Here is a 20640-nt window from a genome sequence, read left to right on the forward strand (position 1 = left end):
GCCTGATGAAATGCTGAGCTTGGCAGGCCAGCAGGGAGCACGGCCCCGTAAACAAGGCCAACTAACTAGCCTGCTCACGCACCACTGTGACTCCAGGTTTAGGGCATAGGGGAATTATTGCTGTGGGGGGAAAAAAAAATGCCTTCTTCTCCTCCAACAGCTTCTCGGAAAATAATGGCGTATCCTTGCCAAGTCATTCAGAGGTTAACTCGTAAGAACGGGGGAAAATAAGGACAATGTTTATTGTGCTCGATGTGTCTGCAGTGCTCCTTATTATGTCCTCGTGTGTGTCATTCCAGGAGACGCTCGGGTGCTGAAGGACGTGGGCAGAGCTCTGGTGCTATACAGAAGGACCGTCATGCCCTACGCGGCCTACACCCGCAAACGCAGAGGCCCCGCCGACGAGACGGAGGTGCAGCAGTACGCCGGCTTGGTCGGCCAGGACTGTGCAGAAAGGATTTTGCTGTACCGCGCCTGAACACGCAGCGTCACACCACTGCACCTTTTTAGCATACGTAAAAACACACTTCCCAGCAATGTATGCCAGTTTCTGTATTTCCATGTGTCGCCTCACTGTGAAAGTGCTTTCTGCTGCTTCTCCCAGTAGTCTCACCATGCTTAGGCTGGAAAAATGCAGTAGCCACTCACTATCTACTGTATGTGTGTATGTCACCTATCGGCCTCGTTCATCAGACATGTCTTGTTCACGTTTGTTTTATGAGTTAAAGTTTCTTCATCCCCTTTTTGTTTGATTTGCCTCCCCAACAGGGACCGGTCCACTGAATGTTATCAGTGCTATCATGTATTCTTCGCTTTGATTTCTTTTTCATTCTTAAGCCCTCGTGCTTCATGATGTTGTCAAAGAGCGTCCAGCTACACACAGGGTACAGCTCTCCACTTACCTCACACCAGCTTGTGTCGTGTCGCCACTTGACGAACGTGTTCTCCTTTGAATGTCCAGTGATTTGGAAGGTGGTTTTCAGTTGCTTGCATTAAATACCAAAACTTCAAGCTGACTCATACTTCACCACAACATTGCAAAGACTTTTATCACTGGGTTTAATTGAAGCAAATAACTTACTGTCTTCAGTGTTTTTGTCTGTTATATTTATAGCTTTATTTGCTCTTTTCTTAAACTGAATAAATGGGTTGTATATTCCCTGCTTGGACTTCGTGACTCTCCTTCACACGATCATTATGCGACACAACCCTGAATCCATAAGCAGTGGGATTTTGGAAACGGCATCCTCTTGCTGGCTCAAACTCTGTGCATTTTTACACATACAGTAGTAAGCTTAGGTCTCCCGAAACACATGCGCACACAGAGATAAGTGCGCGACTTGGACGTACTGAATTGGCCCAGGCAACAGGTGTCAGATATATGAGCTGGTAGAACACAAATGTGAATGGCCTCTCGCCTCCAAACAGGGTGTCAACAGCAGTCCAGCTCTCAGCCAGGACAGGGATCATCTGAGCTGGTCTCAGCAGGCAGAGTTCAGGTCTTTAAGGCACAGTGGTTTTTAACACACAAGGTCTTTGGTCATGGCCGTGGTTCAGGACCTTAATGCTATTTCTCTGTACTTACGGTAAATGTTGGTAGTTTTAATATGCTCTGGAAGATTTTTAAAAATTTTAATAGGAAAGTGTGTTAAGCCGTGGAGGCTGAAATGCCATCAGAGATCTGTCTTCTGCAGCCGCTTTGTTACTAGTGTAACTAAGTAAAGCTTAATGTTTTGCTAAATGTGCAGATGTACTTAATTCATATGAGACTTTTCATAAACAGAAAATGCAGTGTGGAATACAAGCAAAGATAGGAGTGAAAATCCTAACAATGAATAAATTAATAAGCATATTAACAAGAGAATACTCTTAATAAAATCCATTTAATTAAAAAAAAAAGTTTCAAAGGAGGATACTCTGGTGGCTTGCCTGTTTCGCAACAGAAGATTATTTCACAGTTGTGGAGCCCCTGTGGCAAAAATCCCTCTTGTCTCGCACTGTGTACAGAGAGTAGCAGCTGGTCTGCAGATCTAAGACGAGCAGGAGTGTGTGGGGTTAAAAAGTCATCATGTAAGAAGGGACCAGGCTGATCAGTGATTTAAAAGTGTGCAACAGAGTTTGATATTTTATTTTTGTATCCTAAAAACTACAGGTGTCCAGTGCGATCAGGTGAGAGCTGGGGAAATGTGCTGTAATATGTGCTGTAATTTTCTCATTCACTGTGTGTGTATTTTAACACCTTTAATCAGATTGGTGCAATTAGAAACGATAACCCCAGCTGATTTTGTCAACTGCATGCTCAGCGTTCATCATGATGCCATGTCCTGTTCGGTGTTGGCTGTGTGTGGCCCAGGGTGTCGGTAAATGTACCTGGTGTGACGAGTTAATGGTTCGGTCTGATGTCAGCTGACCCACAAGCTGCAATTAAGCCTGTAAACAGCGCAGGCAGGTTATCGAGTTGTGTAGGAGGCCAGCAGCTGACTCTGAACAAACAACGATGATACAATGTGACGAGGTGAAACCAAACACACCTGTTCCTTTTTTTTTGTTTTTTTTTTTCTGCTGTGAACATCAGAGGTGCTTTGTACAAAAATGTATATCTGAGGGCGGTTATTCAAGCCACCTACACAGCAGGTTGACGGCGCTTTTCCTCACCAATCGTGCAGCTAACCGAGTGGAAAGTGTAGCCTCAGACTGTTAAATGTCAGCCTGACCCCGTACGAGGCCTGTGCAGCAGCTCTGCTCTCCGGTGCGACCTGACCTGCCACGCATTCTGCCTGACTGCCTGCACCCAGCGCTGAGAAAACAGTTGAGAGAGTCAGTCTCTCCATTTTAAACTCAACCTGGGCTTAAGAGCAGCCTGTGTCCCCGAGAATTAGGACGGATTGACAGGCTAATTCTCCGAGAAGGGAACACTGACGCTGGCTAGTGGCCATGTTGGATTCGCTGTTTCTCTCCCACATTAGGCATGCTTCCCCTCAGACTTAATGTGCACTCACACAGACACACATAAACACACGCAAACACACACACACACACACACACACACACACACACACACACACACACACACACACACACACACACACACACACACACACACACACTCTCCTGGCACTGTCATGAGTAGTTAGTCTTGGTGGACACCACACATGAGGACATGTGCCAGTGCTGTGGTGGACCTCTTTCTGTCAAAACAAGTGGCCTGGACGGGTTGGGCTATTTTATAATGAGTCCATAATGCTGCAAGACACAGAATAGCAGGGTTTGGACATTACGCTGATATATAATTGTGTCACTGCTCATAATTCTTATTAAGTATGAGGTCCGCACTGACCATGCACTGCTGCTGAAATACTGTTCAGCCAAAGGCCAGCGTTGGGAGAATAAAAGGCCCGGAGAGAAGGCTTCATCTTCTTGTCAGACCTAAGGCACAGAGATGGTTTAAATGCTCTCTGGGTTTATTTTAGGCTGAGCTGGTGCCAAATGGGTGGGGTTTGTCACACTGGAAAATAAAGAGACTGCCAAAAAAGCTGGGAAAGTATGACCCTGTAGTAAGATAACATTTAGAGCATGACCAGGATAGGTTCTCTGAGGAAAAGTTAAAGGGACAGTTCACCACAACATGAAAGATACATCTTCTTTTTCCCTCTTACCTGTAGTTATTGATCCTTTTAGACTGTTTCAGTTTGAGATAGAGCTTGTAAAGATGTCTGCCTTCTCTAGAATATACTGGGACAAAATGGCACTTGACAGGTGGTACTTCTGGTCAACAGCAATGTTTCCCAGTTACTCTGGTCACCCGCCAACCATTTCACTGTACAGTAGGGTTCATGCATCTGGTAAGGTGAGAGAATATAATATGTGTTTTTGATTTTGTTGGAAACATTCGATTAAAGTGTGCTGTTACTGAAACTGAACGTTGTAAACAAGAATATCTCAAAAGGTTGTTTTAACTGCATGTTTTTTTATGTGAATTGCAATTGAGTTGAAGCACTAATTGAAAGACCTCAACAAAAGTGCCCTGTTGGATGCCCCCTGTGGTGAATAATACGTGGTGAAGCGCCCCCTAGTGTGAAATGTATCTTGACATTCTGCACAGTGGTGCCACATTTATTTCTTTGCCCTTGGCCCTCAAACATCCTGATGCCACCACTGCGCACTGTAAACAAGTGATACAAATGGTAGATGATAGTGCCAAACATAGCTCAAACGTGTGCACTGTTAGTTGTCGAAGTGTCAGTCACTGAAATTGTTGCAGCGGTTTTAAACTCAAGCTCAGAATTATTTGTCTGGAGTAGACAAAGCCCTCCAGCTCTGCCTTTGCGGCTACCTGCCGTAGCTTCTCCACAGTTGGGCTGAGGCCAGGAGAAAATGCAGGTTGACCCCTGAGAGGGAAGAGGATGTCTCAGCGTGAAATAGAATGGGAAGGGAAAGCGAGTCTGAAAGTGGGGAAAAAGAGACACGGTGCCTGACGTCCTTCCTTTTTCCAAACATCTAATCCAAACCTGCGTGTGGAATCCTGTCAGAGAAGTATGGAATAATATCCCTCAGCTGTTTACGTAAATGTCTCTCAGTGTTACATGCTGCTTTGCTGAGTATCATTCGCTTTTGTGGTAAATAAAAAGGGAAGAATGTGTTTAGGAAAAGAGCAGATTTTATCTTTTCCTTCATTTTTTTTTAAATGTTCGTTTTCCCTCACGGCGGGAGCGCAGAGGCTGCCAGAGGGACGGAGCTCAAGTGTATGCGTCATCCACCAGCATCCCCTGATCACATCTACTGTATGTATGAGTAAAGTGTGACTCTGTGGAGCATCTGAAGGGCTTACATGACACTGTCTTCCTGTTTGTAAATATGAAACTATCTGTAGGCAGTAGGCTGTTTGATCTGTCCCTTTTTCTGTCCGTCACTCAGCTAATCTCTCTACAGTACACACAGGCTTCATTTCATCGGGCCCGGGGGCAGAATGTAAACACTGCCTCTGCCCACATTATGTAGTGTGTGTGTCTGTGTGTGTATGTGTGTGTGCGTGTTGTCTTTCTGGCCTTCATGATGCGTGGGCTGCTTGTTGGGATTGGCCTGCCCATGAGAACTGTGAATTTACAAGTTTGTTTTTTCGATTCTCCCCCATGCTCTCTCCTCCGTACAGCATTGCTTGCACGTGTGTGTGTGTGCGTGCGTGTGTGTGCACGTCTATATGTCTGTTGTTTGTTCCATTGCAATGCAGACGTGTATTATTGGCGCATGTTTGCACTGGCACCCACGCCAGGCCCCCCGGACCAGCGGAAGCTCCCAGGCCAGAGGAAGTGCCGGGCTCCTTTGTGAACAAGGCCCCCCCGGATTAAGCGTATCACACCCTAAATGCAGGCCCTTTCTCCTGGGGATTATCTAGGGGACAGGGGGGCGCCCACTCCCACTGGGGCCCTGTCACCCAAATTCAACACACCGTCACCAGACCGCTCCCTAGCCCCCTCGTATAGGATACAGGCCATGAGGGGAGTCATTGTGCCCCTAGAGACAATGCTAAAGTGATTAGCCCGAGTTATTAAGGGAGCATAGAAAATGCATTTTGACATGGGGCTTCAAGTTGATCCAACCTCGCTGTCGGACACGGTGAAAATATTCACAGGCATCAGGTTGTTGTGCCCATATGTTTAGCCCTTCTGAGTTGTGCTGACGCAGGCATGTAGCCAAAAGTAAACTGCGTTAAGCTCGGTTGATTTATTTATTAGCAAAATAGTGTGTGATGCTATAAGAGCGCAACGTTCAAGTAGTAAAGAAAAGAAAAATGAAGTCTTTTCTGTACACTTGATTTGTTTTGAAGGTTGTTTTCATTGTGATGATCCATGTCCACAGCATGTGCACCATTTTTACACATCTTGTGCTTAGAGGTCTCAGGGAATCCTACTGCATATGGCAAAAAAGCAGTGTAAAGCCTTTTGGGGCTCCAGAGAAATATGCATGTACTATAATATATTGCCTTCAGTGATAAGTAAGTTGAATTATGGGTAATGTAGTCACTAGGTCTTAAAAGGAGGAAGAATGTGTGTAACAAAAAAAGGTGATATAACTGGTTCTGCTCTACCAATGCTGATCATTTGTTTTCACTGCTTACAATGAGTCCAACGCTGTTTTACACAAGAAGTATTTCGAGGTACTTGTACTTATCTGATCGACTTCACACTCTGCAGTATTGTTGAGGATCCAAGGAAGTGCAGTGTTGAGTGAGAATTTGTCTAAAACAGCTGTCCTTGAGAGCAGTGGAGGCAGTAATACTCACGCCCAGCAATTGGCCTGTTCCAAATAGGTATGTTTTGTAACAGGCACTGTGCTAACACAACAACCAGGACAGTCGGGACACTAACCCTCACCCTGGACACAATGATTTGCACATGCTTTTAGACCTATGTTAAATATTCAGTGTTCATGTTGTTTACAAAGTGTTTTCTTATTCTTTCTGACCCGTGAGTGTTAAGAGAAAAACTGCGTCTAGTCGTAGTCCCTGGTCACATTTCATCACATGTGTGGAGGGGGCCTGAACCCAAAGCTGGGAACCACAGAACTAAACTGACCGTCTAATAAAGCATTTCAAACTATTTCAGTAAAATATACATTGATACATCAGTATTAACACTTATAATGTAATATAATGTAAAGTAATAGGGGCCGATTTTCTACAGAGTGAACACTTTGACTTTTGACGATTACATTTTGCTCATAATACCTCTGTGCTGTTACTGAGGTAGGACCTTGACTGGAGTAAAGTGGTATTGTTATTTTATATCACTGGTACTTTTACTTAAGAAAGGATACATAAAAAATTAATAGAAAAAAAAACACATTCTGTGGAAGAGAATCTGTACTCTAATTCCTCATCATGGATTCATTGTCTGTCTTGAAAGGTGAACCAGGGTGCACGGGCATGAGAGGAGAGCCCCTCTGTTCTTACAGTGCTGCTGTGTTGGCATGGAGACCCAGAAAATGACTTCAGGGAGATAAATGTTGTCATCATTTAGGCCCTCCTCTGTGGTTACGCGCCTCTCTCCTCTCTCCCCCCACAGATCTTGTCCACATTAACGTCTCTCTCGTCGCAAATGTCGCCCTCCTTCTTTTGTCTTCCCTGCCGCTCCTCTGGCGCAGGCCTGTGCATCGCTCCCTCTCCGAGGCAGTCATACATATTCCCACTGGCATTAGAATACTAATGTGTCACTGTGAATAGAGTGGAGCTTTTTCGGGCGGCGGTGGGAGTCGACCCACCTCTCAATATGTGTGCTGTCTCTTGTTGGGGGGAATCTAAATCTTCTTTAGCTTTCTCCCCCTCTCCCTGCTGTTTCTTCTTGAGCCTCGATTTCATTCAGCTCCTCTGTGGAAACTTTCCTCTCCCCTCTGTCTCTGGTCCCCGCTAGTTTCTGTTGGACGAGGGAAATGTACTTTCCAGAGGTTTAGAACAGGTAGAGGTGAGAGTCCCAACCGGCACCAGCCCCCTCCTAAACTTGAAAATGAAAGCCAACATTCGCAGAGCTCTAAATCTCCGCCCGTTGAATGCTGCTGTTGTTGTGGAGGGTTAGAGCTTGGCATCGCCTCGGCGGCCTGCTGGGTCTGAGGGGGAGCTGGCCCGTGGAGGAGAACAGAAAAATGTCTGTACAATTAAGATTATAAAAAACGCTGATATTTATGGCCCTGCGCAGGCTGCACAGCTCCAGCAGGGTGAGACGAGTCGTAGCAGCGAAACCGAATCCACTGGGCGCTGCTTTTTCCTCGCTGCGTACTTCCTTTCATGCAGCTCACACTCAGGCATCTCCGTGCACATTTCTAACGATTTCTCTATAATCACTTTTCACTGTGAAAGCAACGAGCATGCAAGCATTCACAGTTTCATTCGTCTTCATCTCACTTCCCCCCTTCGCTCGCACCTCGTTTCATGCTCCAAATGCAGTTGGCCCTCAAATCTAACCAATAAAGACTGCACTCTTGCTGCTAATAGCCTATAATATCTTGTAGACATTTTTTTTTCCGTTAGCAACAACTCTTTTTATAATAAGGTTTCACCTGACTACCTACAATATAGTTTCTTGCACCTTATCACGAGAGTATGTGGATTTATGTACTCACGGCATGTTTGACCCACACGCCAACATTTCCATGGAGTTATATTGACGTGAACAGCCTATAAACCTACACAAATACATAAATCACAGGCACATCAGTTGTAGAACTGTACGACGCCCTCCCCAAAAAAAGTGTTTTACAGCTGTACGCCATCACCTCCCCTCTATTCCCCCCCCCCAGTTAGAGAATCCTCCACACTTGAGCAGCCATTCCTGATTAGCCACACATTTGAGAAATGTCAGAAATGTTTCATGCGCCTTGTCTCAGCTCAACCGGTCCGCGCAGGACTGATAAAGAAGGCTACGGGCCGAGGTGCTAAGGGTTCAGAGGGGAGACGCTGAATGCCAAGGGGGCCACTCAAGACTGTGAGCCCTCACCAAGCTTCTGCTAACCTTTGATTATCCAGGAAATCATGTGTGGCTGGAGGGACTGATGTCTCTCTCTCCGAGCAATCAGACGACGGACCCCGAAATCAGGTCCTCGCTCAGGACCAGAGCAGCTGAACTCCAGCTGCCCGACAGCCCAGGAGACCGTTGGGCCATTTGCAGAAACACTTAGCTGAACAAATATTTTTATTTCTGGCAAAAAAAAAACGTGGGCACAGGCCGTCAAACTGCCTGGCTCCGGACAACTGGGGGAGAGGTGGGTGCGGCTGCTGGTGGAGCTGCCATGTGTGGACGGATGGGGTAGAGGAGCCCGGTGCGTTTCTCAAAGGGAGTCTGGAAAAGATATTTATCACGGACTGCATTTACATGTACAGTTGACCCTTCTCTGACCATCTTTATGCTTTAATTCAGAGGAATGGGTGGTGGGGTCAGAGTGGCCACAGTTTGGATGTAAATGCTCTGCAAACATTTGTCGGTAGCTTTAGATATTATTTTTAAGGTCCAGAGTGTAGGATTTTGGGGGGTCAAACAGCATGAAATATGAGTATGTTACTCTTAATTAGGATTCCATTTGGGTATAATCAGCTGAAACTAAGAACCCTTGTGTTTTTAACTTTAGAATGAGCCTTGTATATCTACAGAGGAAGTGAGTTCACCATGCCGCACCCAGGATGGACAAACCAAACACCGACTAGCAAATACAGTACACGTGGATGTGGGAGCTAGCGGCTGTAACATGTGCTGAATTTATAAGAGAATTTGGCAGAGACAGTGCTTCACAAAGTTCATACTGTTCCTCCTAACTCAGCAACACACAAAATTGAGTTATTTTTTTAAGGGAGTCTCTGTCTTCATCTTCTCGCTGTTGTTGACTCTATTTACTGTGGCTGCTCTGACCTTTAAGATGTTGGTGTTCAAGTTTGCCGTCCGCTGTGGTGCAAAACGTTCTCAAAATGTCATCAATCATTGATACACAAATAAATACAAAAAGCATGAATGTCCCCCAGCTGTGACTGACTTCCTGTGTCCCCCGTCTGTGCAGGATCGCTGAAGTGAGGGATGTTGAGTTGGTTACAGTCCGCAACCTCGGCGCTACGTGCCACTTAATCCCATATACTGTTTCTTTAAGTTTCTGCAAAACAAACGCAGTTTTCGTCAGAGTGTGAGTCCACCCTCGCAAGCTCGCTGGGGAACGATGTGAAACTATGCGAATCTAGTAGAAACGTCAAGTGCTGTGAGCTCAGGTAACAGCCAATGCATCAATTTAAACCACAATTGTATTTAATACTTGGGTTGATGTGGTTTGCTTGGACAGCGCACGCAGAGAGAGAGAATTCATGTCTGGGTTTTGACTCTGCGGTCACTACATGGCGCCCGTAAATCGAACTGAATAAGGGCCGCTGCCAAAAATCATCCTCCGTACTCCAAAAGAGCCGTGGCCTCCGAGCCTTACGGAGATAGAAGGAGAGATTCACTTATCCCAGAAATCCCCCGTGGCACGCAGCCGGGCCCGCTCTCATCCAGCCGCTGTGGCCGCTGGATCGGGGCCCATCAGTGGCTCGAGGAGCTGATGGGTCTCACAGAACACAAACCGTTCCACACTGCTGGGGTTGCCGAGTGTGCGTGAGTGCGCAGGCTTAAAGGGTTTCTCCGCAGGTTTAGTGCTGACTCTGCTGATGCTCGGTGCAGGATTCACTGACTGTTCCCTCATACCAGCACTCATCCAAGTCAAGATTCAGCCGCATTAAATGGAAATTCTTCACGAAAAGACTCCCGTGCTAACCTTTATGTGACTGCTTAACAAAGGCAGCATGGAACCGAAGTCTCTCTCAGCAGTGACTCAAAAGTCGTTTTCTCAGGTCAGCATATGAGGTCGCGATGAAGAAAGTTGTTGGCAGAGGGGATTTCTCAGAAAAATATCCCCTCCGCTGGTTAGCAAGCCACAAATCCCAGCTTTGGCTCGAGGACTCTGCTGAATGTGCAAGAAACGATCGGGGGTAGCAGATGAGAAAAAAGGGAAGAAAACAGTGGGCTGCCATACAAATGAAATGCAGATTCTGTGTGTATGATTTTTATGTCACGAATTAAAACAAAAAAAAGGGAAAAGATGAAATATGGGGAGAAATAAACATCATCGGGCTGGCCGGGCCTCTTGTTTCATTTGGCGAATTGAGTCTCAGCACCATTACAGCCCAGTCATTACCCAGGAATCCAGAGTAAGGGAAAAGAAAACCAGGCCTTTCCTTCCTCTTTTCTCTCCTCTTTTCAGTCACTTTCTCTCACCCTCTCTGTCCTATGCTTCTCCTCGCTCTTTCTGTTTCTCATTGTCTCTCTTTGGTTTGTTCCCTCCACCGTCTGTTCCCCCGAGGGTATTGTCAAGACGGCTCCGATTCACTCACAAGCCCCAAAAAGACCCCATGATGCTGCTTACGGGGTGTATTTCAGCCTGTTTGAGGTTAGAATAAATTCTACCGTTGCTGCGAATTTGGACTGAGAAAGATTCTCAAGTGCACCACTTTGAAAAAGCAGCAGATAATTTTGGGTTAGTGTTTACGGGGCAATCATGCGGCTAGGACTGTAATATGAAGAATAATATAACCAAAACTTGATCTGCAGGGCTGCGGGAAAGGAAGTGTTTTGGGCTCTGGTCACGTTATTAGTATTATTCTTCATGAAATGGGTTCCTCTCTGGTGGGAATGAGGAGCCTCAGAGTGAGCCCACGTCGGTCTGTGGCCTCCGGGTTTTACTGTTCAGTAAACAGAGCGGGGAAGAAGACGGTCCACGCCACACATGTAGAGAGAACCAAGAAACTCGGGCGCTTCAATCAAAAACGTCTGTGCAGGAAAGCTTGTGGAAGCCCGGTGCCAGCCTCACCGCACAGGATACAGCAGCGAGACGTGAGGAGGGAGGAGAGGCCGGGGAGTGGATGAAGGGTCTTTTTTTCAGCAGCAGCAGAATCCAATTTAAAGATTTTGTGTTTTTTTTTTTTTTTTTTTACATTTTTGTTCCATGCGCAGCTTTTTTTTTTTTTTTCATCGCAAAGAAAGAATAATAATAATTGGTGTCATTTGGATAGACAGACAGATGGAGTGAGATGCACCGGGACAAAGACAGAAACGGTCATCCATGACGTGCTTTATCCCCGGTCACCGCAGTGGAACCAGGTTGTCGTCACTGTGGAAATTACCATCACAAACTGAAACTGGCTCTCACTTGCAGGAACAGACATATTCATTATCCTTTTAAGATAACACCCCATGTGGCTCTTCCAAAATATATTTTTCTTCCCATTTTTTCCCCCCCACTGCATCAACCTGTGTGTGTGTGTGTGTGTGTGTGTGTGTGTGTACGTGTGTGTCCGAGGCTACCCCTTCAGATTATCTCATCTCCTGACAGAAAGCCTCCTCTCTCCCTCCCGTAAGTTTCCTCTTAATTCTCCTCCACTTCTCTAGAGCAGCTGCTTTCAGACGGGGGTTGAGCTGAGTTCCTGGCTCTGCTGAGGCGACTTTCCATCACACTGATATGTGTCTGGAGACAGGATGGGCCTCTGCTGGCTGGGACTCCCACCCTCAGCTCCTCAGTACCGGGGTGCAGTCAAGTGCCTGCATGGCGCAGGGTGCAAACCTGGACAAATGAGGGAACATTTTCTCGTAACTGCATCCTTTTGGGAGTGTGGCGAGATTTAAACATCAGCAGTCACATAGTTTTTAAATTTCCAGACAAATATTGGCATTGCACTACGAAACGATGAATTATTTAGTTTTTGCCTTTACGGGAAACATTTCCAGTTCAATAAAAAAAAAAACGGTCACACAGCGCTAAGAACAACGCTGTTCTATTGTGCCGTTAAAGGAACAGTTCACCCAAAAAAGAAATTCAGTTCTGACCCCCAGGATGAGCTCGTCCAGCGTAGGGTCTGAAGGTGAAAAAAGTGTAAAATATGTGTAAGCTAATGCTGCAAAAAGTTTTTTTTTTTTTTTTTTTTATACAGCTCTGGTGCATGCCAATCAGGGAAAACATACACAGTGCTCAGTCACACACATAGTTAAATGAAAATATTCAATGCAGCCCTGTTTTCCCTCCCTACAGCTTAACGAAAACTACCTTTACAGCTGTCTTGTAGGTTTTGAGTGAACCGTCCATGTCTTCCTTGGGTAACAGCTCTTCCTGATGCTTTGAAGTTGCATTCGCCCAGAGGATAGCCTGGAAGACATGCAGCGTTTTAGTTAAACGAAATGGTCAGACAGAGATGTTCCTGTTTCAAAAATCTAAGGGGAAAAATAAATCTGTGTGTTTGAAGTGAGTAAATAGCTCAATTACTGAACTGACGTCTCAGCAAATCACCAAACTCCTCTGGAAGAAATTTGGTCAACAGTACATGCTGCTTGTTGTAAACTTCAGTCTCTCCCTTGGGTCATTACTGAAAATGAGAGCTTTTTCTTTTTTCCATCCAACTTGTGTTGCTTAATAAGAAGTGAAAAGTGTAAAATACATCCAAGTCTCACACACAGCCGCCAAATAGCTACCAAACACTAAATATCCTGTGATGTTGTGCGACACGGGGCCGTGCTCCTGTAGCCTCCTGCCAGCAGCATCTGTGTCATTGTGCCAGAGGGAGGGTGGCATCAGTGTCAGTCTTTTCACACCACCCACCATCGCTTGTGGGCTGATTTAGCATGGTGCATTCTTCCTTTTCAAAGAGTCTGGAAGGCCAGTGGAGGAGACAGAGAGAGAGCCTGTTCATGACTGGACGAGGTGGAGTCACTGGGCACCATGCCCACACTCTGTCCTCCTCTCATCCCCCCACTGCTGGACTGACAAGGGGGCGAGAGCACGGGGCCAAAGCCTTTGTCGTCATATTAATGAGTGGCAGGCCAGTCCGAATGATTTTTAATGCGTGGTTATCGGGGGGAAGGGTGGATGTAGTTGGAGTGGGCGTGTGCGTCAGGCTGTGGGGTGACAGGGCCTGTCAGTCAGAGGGGCTGACAGGCAGGCGGGCTGTGGGAACGGGTGACAGAGGCCATCCAGGGCCTTCATGGGCTAACATGGGGGCCTTTTATGGGTTTATCAAACTGCTGACCCCCCGTCACCCTTTGCACAGGAAATGCTCCGGCAGATGAATGGAGAGATCATGTCAATGAGGAGGATGGGGCCTGGAATAAGAGGCTGGGTGGGGGGTGAGTCATGTGGAGGGAGGAAGATGAGCAAGGAGGGATTGAGGCTGAACTTGGTGGGATGGGATGGACACTCAGACATCATGTCTAATAGAACATGGAATTGTTTAACAAATTTGATCAAGGTTTCACTGATAAGAGTATATTACTTTTTTTTTTCAAATCAAGAATAACTTAATAATTAATTAATTGTTTTCTTACTTTACTTAGTTGCACTTCCCTAATAATTCCTAATCTATATAGTAGATAGTAATGAGTTACTAGAGAACAGAGCTAGAGATCCTGTATTACTGAATATGACTAGTTAATGGCTAGTTCATGAATATTTCATATATATCAATCACACACCACTTTCTTCACCAGAACCAACAAGGGAATGGCACCAAACAGTAACAACTCATTTATTACTATTTACTTATATATTAGTCACTGTTTGTTTTCACCCCAAGTAGCAATACTGAGTATTTACTAAGTAGTCCCTGATTACTTATTCATTAGCTTATTATTTCATCACCATTTTGTGCCCCTTTAATTGAAGTCATACTGAGTGGTTACTGAGGACTGAATCGTAAGTACCGGCCGTTCAGTAAGTCTCCCTTTCCTTTTGGTTCCTGATTATTTCCTCACTTGTTTCTTTAACTATTTTAATCAGTAACTACTCATTAACTAATAATTGATTTACAATTCACTCCTCATTTGTTCCTTAGTAACATCTCAAAAGATCATGTCCCCTATTATCAAGTGTTACTTTTGTTCATACATGCGAAAATGTATGAACACTTGTTTCCAGTGTTTGCGCTAAAATGCGCCACAGAGACCCTGGCGGGAGCTTCATATTTTCAGTACAGACATGAAACTGGTAAGGATCTTCTCATCTAGCTCGCGGCAAAGAAATAACATGTCAAACAATTTTTTCAACCTACTCTTGTAGGTTAAATAACAAAATGAAGCATGTGCTCAGATGTTCCTTCTCATGAGGCCATCAAGTCACCTTCATGCTGCAGTCAGACAATGTGCTGGAGGCTAACTGTGTGAGCTGATTTCAAACCCCTCTTCTGTTGTCTCCCTCCCCCTGCCTGGCAGCTAGTACAGTATTGGTAAACAGATCATGTAGCATTGCAGCAGTGAAGCGAGCAGTCGCAGACCGATCAGCTCGATGATAGAGAGGGATGGCGAAAGTTAGCGAGAGGGAGGGGGAGATTTGACAAGAGGAGGGGAGAGAATGAGAGCATTTCAAAGAGTGAAAGAGAAGTATGTACTTGCTGGATGATTTAAGAGAAGCCGTGATGTCATGTGTAATGCAGATTATCAATCGAGGGGCCAGTGCTTGTCAGATTAAAGCATCTGCAATATTGGGTAAAGATCTTATCTGCCTCTATGGGTAATCCCTCTAAAGATCTATATACTGTAAATCCACTATTTACCTAAAACTCTTCGTTTTATCAACCTTCCATGTGGGAGTTACACAGAGCATACCTCACCCTGAGACAGATACGTGGAAGAATAACATTAAAAGTCCCTGTAGAGTTGACCATCAATCTTTCTTTCAAAGCGTATGAAGCTGAGCACATTTATATGAAGCTGACCTGCGACCTCTATAACTGCATTTAAGGGCAGTGAAAGTGAGCTGCCCTGCTTCTCGCTCTGTGTGTGTGTGTGTGTGGTTTGGTTTGGTCCAAACGGGGCTGTCTGGATTTAAGGCCAGGGCCGCTGTACTGTGCGTCTGTGTGTCTGGGTTAGGGCGTCCTCCTCTATCCACGCCGGCTTATTTATGACCTGAGCCGGCCCGCTCCAACAGCCAGAGACAGACAGGAGAGGAGGGATCGAGCGCCTACATAACCCCAGTGCATTCCTGCGCACACAGGACCTGATCGACACACATTTGCGTAAAACACACAGTCACACTGCTGATAAGGAGATGAGAATATTTCCCATGATCTCATATCAGAAACTGACTCCCTACTATGGGTCTGACCTTTCTCTGGCTTTTGCTTTCATTGTCATGTGATCACTGTCAGCATCTGTTTCGGGGTCACGGCTCTCCGTTACAAGTCCAGGATTTTACCTAAAAGATCTGACACTGAATGCTGTTTTTAAAAGCATTTCTCCCAAACCTTCTGCAACAGGAATGTTGTTCTGCCTTTAAAGACACCCAGTGGAGTTATATCTACACGCTGTGTGTAACCTCAAGTCCGAACAAACGTATAAAATGCATTTCAGTTCTCATAAAATTTGCAAAGCTGATCTTTTGGAGCCAGCATTGTTTACATCCATGCTTCCTGGCTAGCAAGCCTTCGCGCGTTTTGCACGCCAAGTGCTACGTTTCACACCAACTGTCGATCAGTTGAATAGTGTGAAACATCTCCAGGAATCTAAATCAAACCGTCCACACACTCGTGATTTGTTTTTCCCAAAGTCCAAACTGAAGTGGGAAAGAAAGCTTTTAGATTTAGGCACCCACTATAGAACATCTACTATCTGAACTTATATTTCAGGCAACCGAAAGTTAATGAATACTGAAGCTCTGGACAGACGGGCCATATTTCAAGGTAAAACAGCATATTTGATTTCTCATTAGCTAACATTAGCATCCAACCACTTCCTACCTAACATTACCATTTGATTACATCCAGTGTGTTTCACATCCAAGATTAAATAATTGTGTCTGAGATGTGCGTTGATATTTTAGAATTACTTATGCCTTTCGTGTCATATCCTTTAACTATATCAAACGGTAGTGTTAGCTTTGAAGTGATTGAATCCTAATGTTTGAAGCGAATGGGTTATCAAATATGTGGTTTTACCTTGAAATGTGGCTCCATGTCTTTCAGATTTTCTCTTTCTCTTATTGTTATAAGGTGAAAGGGGAAATGGTCTCACTTTGTCAGATTTATAGGGGTTGCCATTGTAAACAGAGCAAGGGGTCCCTTTAATTGAAACCTTGTACCAGTCAGATTGTATCAAACATGTCCATTGCTACCACACACTATTTTCTGCCCCGCTTCTGTTGAGCCTTGACATGTTCTGATGCAGCATTTGAGCTTTACTGCTTCATATCATGAGAGTATAAAGACTGTAGATGCCGGTGGTGCACAGGTTTATCTGTTGGTTTTAGGTGTTAGCTTCATATATGAACATTCGGCTTCTCATCTCTCCTTTAAGGCACTGAGCCGTCTGTGGCGTCCGTTAAGATTAGAGAGGATACAGTCCGAAAGCTGTGGATCCACATGAAGTCCCTCGCTGCTCTTATACATTCTTTATTTCTTCTCTCCCTGCTGTCTCTTCACCTTTTGCCTCCTAAACGCCCAGTTACATCACTGCTCAGTCATCTCATGTGCCAGCGAACCTATAAAAGCCAAACGTGTTGTATATATGCTTTGACATAGAGACAGGAGCACCAAAGGCTGTCGCTTGGGACTGTCTGTGTTCGACATGTTAAAAGAGGAAGGATGGGCAAAAGAGTGCTTCACTACACCTCTCTGTTTTTTTTCTCTCTCTTCTTTTCGAATTAGCTCTTCCTTTTTTTGTGGTTAAATGCTGCGGAAAATTGGACGGCCTGGCAAAGCAGAGGTGGATGTTTTCCCCGACGCAGAGTGCGGATGGAGCACATTCCAGGGGAAAGCTGTGCAAATCCCTCCATTGATTTGGTGCGAAACCCTCCTGACCTCTGGAATACATTAGCAGATTAGCCATGGAGGCCGCGCGCACACAGCTCTCTTAGCTCAGCCGACGGCCTATTCAGACTCCACACCAGCAGCAGCACCCTGCCCATGCATGGCCCCCCAAACACAGAGCCCGGATACCAGGGGCAGATGGGCCCACACCCGCTCTTATACTCTCAAAGCCCAATTACAGCTCTGCCTGTGTGTCCTTAATGTATTCAACTGAAGTTAGGACCATGTTGTTTGCTTCATATATGCCCTGGAGCGATGCAGCTTGCTGTTGGCTTTTTTACAGAATTTCTAGGGCTTTAAGGGTAGTAACTTAAAAAATGCCTTGATATTCAGTTGTTTGTTTGTTTTTTTCTTTTTGATTTTATGTCACACAGTCTAACAAAAACACAAAAAGACACGGGTTGAGTCATTGCAAGTCAGGTCAACACAACCTCGACCGCCTGTCTGTGAATGATTTCAGAAAGATGTCCAGAAATAAACAGAGAAAAGACAATTCATCAATTCAGAATGAATTCTTTTCTGATTCTGTTGAAAACTGGACATTTGCACTAAAATACAGTGTGGTGTCCTATTAAACTGTAGCTGCATCATCTTTTCCAAATCTTTTGTTGTAATGTTGTGTGTGTGTGTATGTGTGTGTGTGTGTGTGTGTGTGTGTGTGTGTTTAGGCTATGAGGGCTGTGGTCTCAGCAGTAGTTGCGGTGAACTCTCATTGCTGGGAATGGGGTCAATTCTTCATCCCATTGAGCCTGGTTATAGATTTCTATGACTGAAGTTCAGACCTACACATACAGGGGGAATCTATAGGGAAACTATCTTACTATTAAAAAATGGAGCGTTGATGAGCAGAAGGAGGATGTGTTCATGTTTGTCCTGTTTGTAATTCAACAGTATATTGGCATCACTAACTTTTACCAGACCTCGAGTGTGAATCTGCCCACCAGCTTTTCCATTCCCTCCCAACCTTCAGACATGTGCTTTTCATAACATTGTAAGCCCGTATAAAAGCTAAAAGAGTGTTAATGGATTGAGTGAGTGGCCATTGACCTGGCTTTGTGCATATGTGTGTTTGGATGCGTGCGCCTTGTTTGGGGTGAGGGGTGGTGCTCTGGGTCAGGGGGAACAGGCATCATGGTCACGGGCTACAAGGCCCACCAGGACCCCTGTGCCCCCCTTGGAGGGGACACATGGCCCGACACCCCCTGACAGACCCCCACACCATAGGCAGGCGCTTCACCCACCAGCCAAGCAGCCTGACGCCCAGATGGTGGCAGCTTGCTAGGTGCCCATCTTTTAGTGAGAGGCAGGAGATGTTCAGTCAGCTCATCTGTCATCAGAGTGTTTTCACTGAAGACTCAGGGAACAACTCACACACACCCTCCTATACTTAGATTATTATCTATTATACTATTACACTGTACTGAACCATACTTTGCTGCAGCTGAGTAGCCAGATTAAAATGTTGGCATTGGTTGTTTCTGCAAACCACGGATACAGTCAAATCTATATGCGTCACACACACACACCATACTGATATTTCTTCAAGAGATGTGTATGAGCTGACTTTCATGTCAAGAGGTGGAGGGGGTGGTGGCGGTGAATGGCTGCCATGTTAGAAACTGCTGTTCGAAACAGGAGTTGACATTTGTAACCATCTTTATGTACTACTGGATATTTTTTAGTGAGGCATTGAGATGCTGGTCTTAAAGGGTGACTCCACCAATGTGACCCTTTAAAGTGTCCTTAAAGTACATATCTGATGTTATTAATCTAATGTTCCACAACCAATACAAACAACACTCTGTCCAGTTTCACTGTGGGCAGCTGACAGTCACTACTGACCACAGGAAAGATGTTACAGATGTGAGAATTTACGGAGCTCTCATAATCGAGTAAACAAGTTCCCTGTCTAGACTGTCTGTGATGGTCGAACGCAGAGGACATCCAATCAAATATATATGGCACGCAAGCCAGCATCACATACACAACTGCTGTTAGAGCACGATGAGGAGGACACGCACGTCCGAATGAGTTATCACCGCTGAATGTCATTTGAGTTTTTGGTGAATGAAGAAGAAAAGACATCCCATCTTTATAAATCACGAAGCCTTTAATTAAGTCTTTAAAACTTGTTTGCCTTGGAAAATGATGTGAGTTCACAAAATATTCAGAAGAAAACACATTTGATTAAACTAAGATGTTGAACTATAATTTAGACATTAACTCTAATGTCTAAAGCACATGTATTTGATATTTATAGTATTTATTAAAAGAAAAGTTTTTTATATCAATAATAGAGACAATAGTCTTGTTTCAATAGATGTGTTTTGCAGTAATATCTGAAATTCATGCCATCACATTCACTGAATTTGCTTGTGTAACTATACAGAGACGGGTTGCATGACCAGTAACATGTCACACCCCCTGTAAATATTTGGTCAGTTCCTACCATTCCGTGGGAACTTCCTTTAAAACTGATCGAAAGGTTGAGGACTGTCTCTGTTTGTCACGCCGTGTGTGAGTGAATTCCTTCTTTTTTCCCTGAAAGAGTTTCCCGCCCTCCAGCTCTCTGCACCCTGGTTAATGTTTACTCAGTGATTGATTTGGCTCCTCTGAGTAATGCTGGATAAACAACAACTGATCAGCACTATTAGCACATCAAGCCTCAGAAGTGGCTTCGCTCTGCTAGAGAACAATTTGGCTCCTCGGCTGGAAAGCAAAACAGAGAACCCAAAGGTGACATGTTGTCACACCATCTCTGATTTATGCCATGTCTTTGACTGAGCCCTGGGTCGTGTTCCTTTTTTTTCCCAGCCTTCCCTCCTCCCTCCTATTTCCATTTCACTCCATTTTCTCTACTTATTGGTATTCTTCCCTTTGCTCCCATTTCCCTCTATTTCCCTCCCTGGCTTTTTTGTCCACTTTTTAGGTACTTAAGTTCTCCCGGGGAGAGAAAATGCTCCTCACACTCGTACAAAACCCCCCAAACTGAGCGCTGCATTTGAGAAGGGGTGCGAAACAGAAACTCCACCTCTGTCTTTTTTTTCAATGCTTCGAGGGTCAAAGGTCACCAGCCTACTATTTCTCAACCTATCAACTCCTCTGACAGGAACCTTAATGACTGTCAACCTCATTGTGGCCATGCAGCAAGATATTAATTTATTATTGTTTCCACTGCAGCCACGCAGCAGGACGTCACGATGTGGAAGGAAATATTAAAATGGCTCTCGAACAGATATGACAGATACTGAGTTCATATACATCACAATAGCGTCCCCTCCCCTTTGGCCCCTTCC

General features: G+C 45.0%; 1 protein-coding gene across 4 annotated transcripts in view; it reads left to right on the forward strand.

Annotated features, from left to right (window-relative positions):
* LOC119033346 (arginyl-tRNA--protein transferase 1) overlaps positions 1-1169 on the forward strand; it is a 56113-nt gene extending 54944 nt beyond the window's left edge. For all 4 annotated transcript variants that reach the window (XM_037123312.1, XM_037123314.1, XM_037123315.1 and 1 more), the window contains one exon: positions 300-1169. In XM_037123312.1, coding sequence (XP_036979207.1) covers positions 300-478 — 179 coding nt within the window. In that variant the 3' untranslated portion in view covers positions 479-1169. The remainder of the gene's footprint in view (positions 1-299) is intronic.
* The last annotated feature ends 19471 nt before the right edge of the window (positions 1170-20640 follow it).

This window comes from Acanthopagrus latus, chromosome 15 (assembly GCF_904848185.1).
Source record: "Acanthopagrus latus isolate v.2019 chromosome 15, fAcaLat1.1, whole genome shotgun sequence".
NCBI lineage: Eukaryota > Metazoa > Chordata > Actinopteri > Spariformes > Sparidae > Acanthopagrus > Acanthopagrus latus.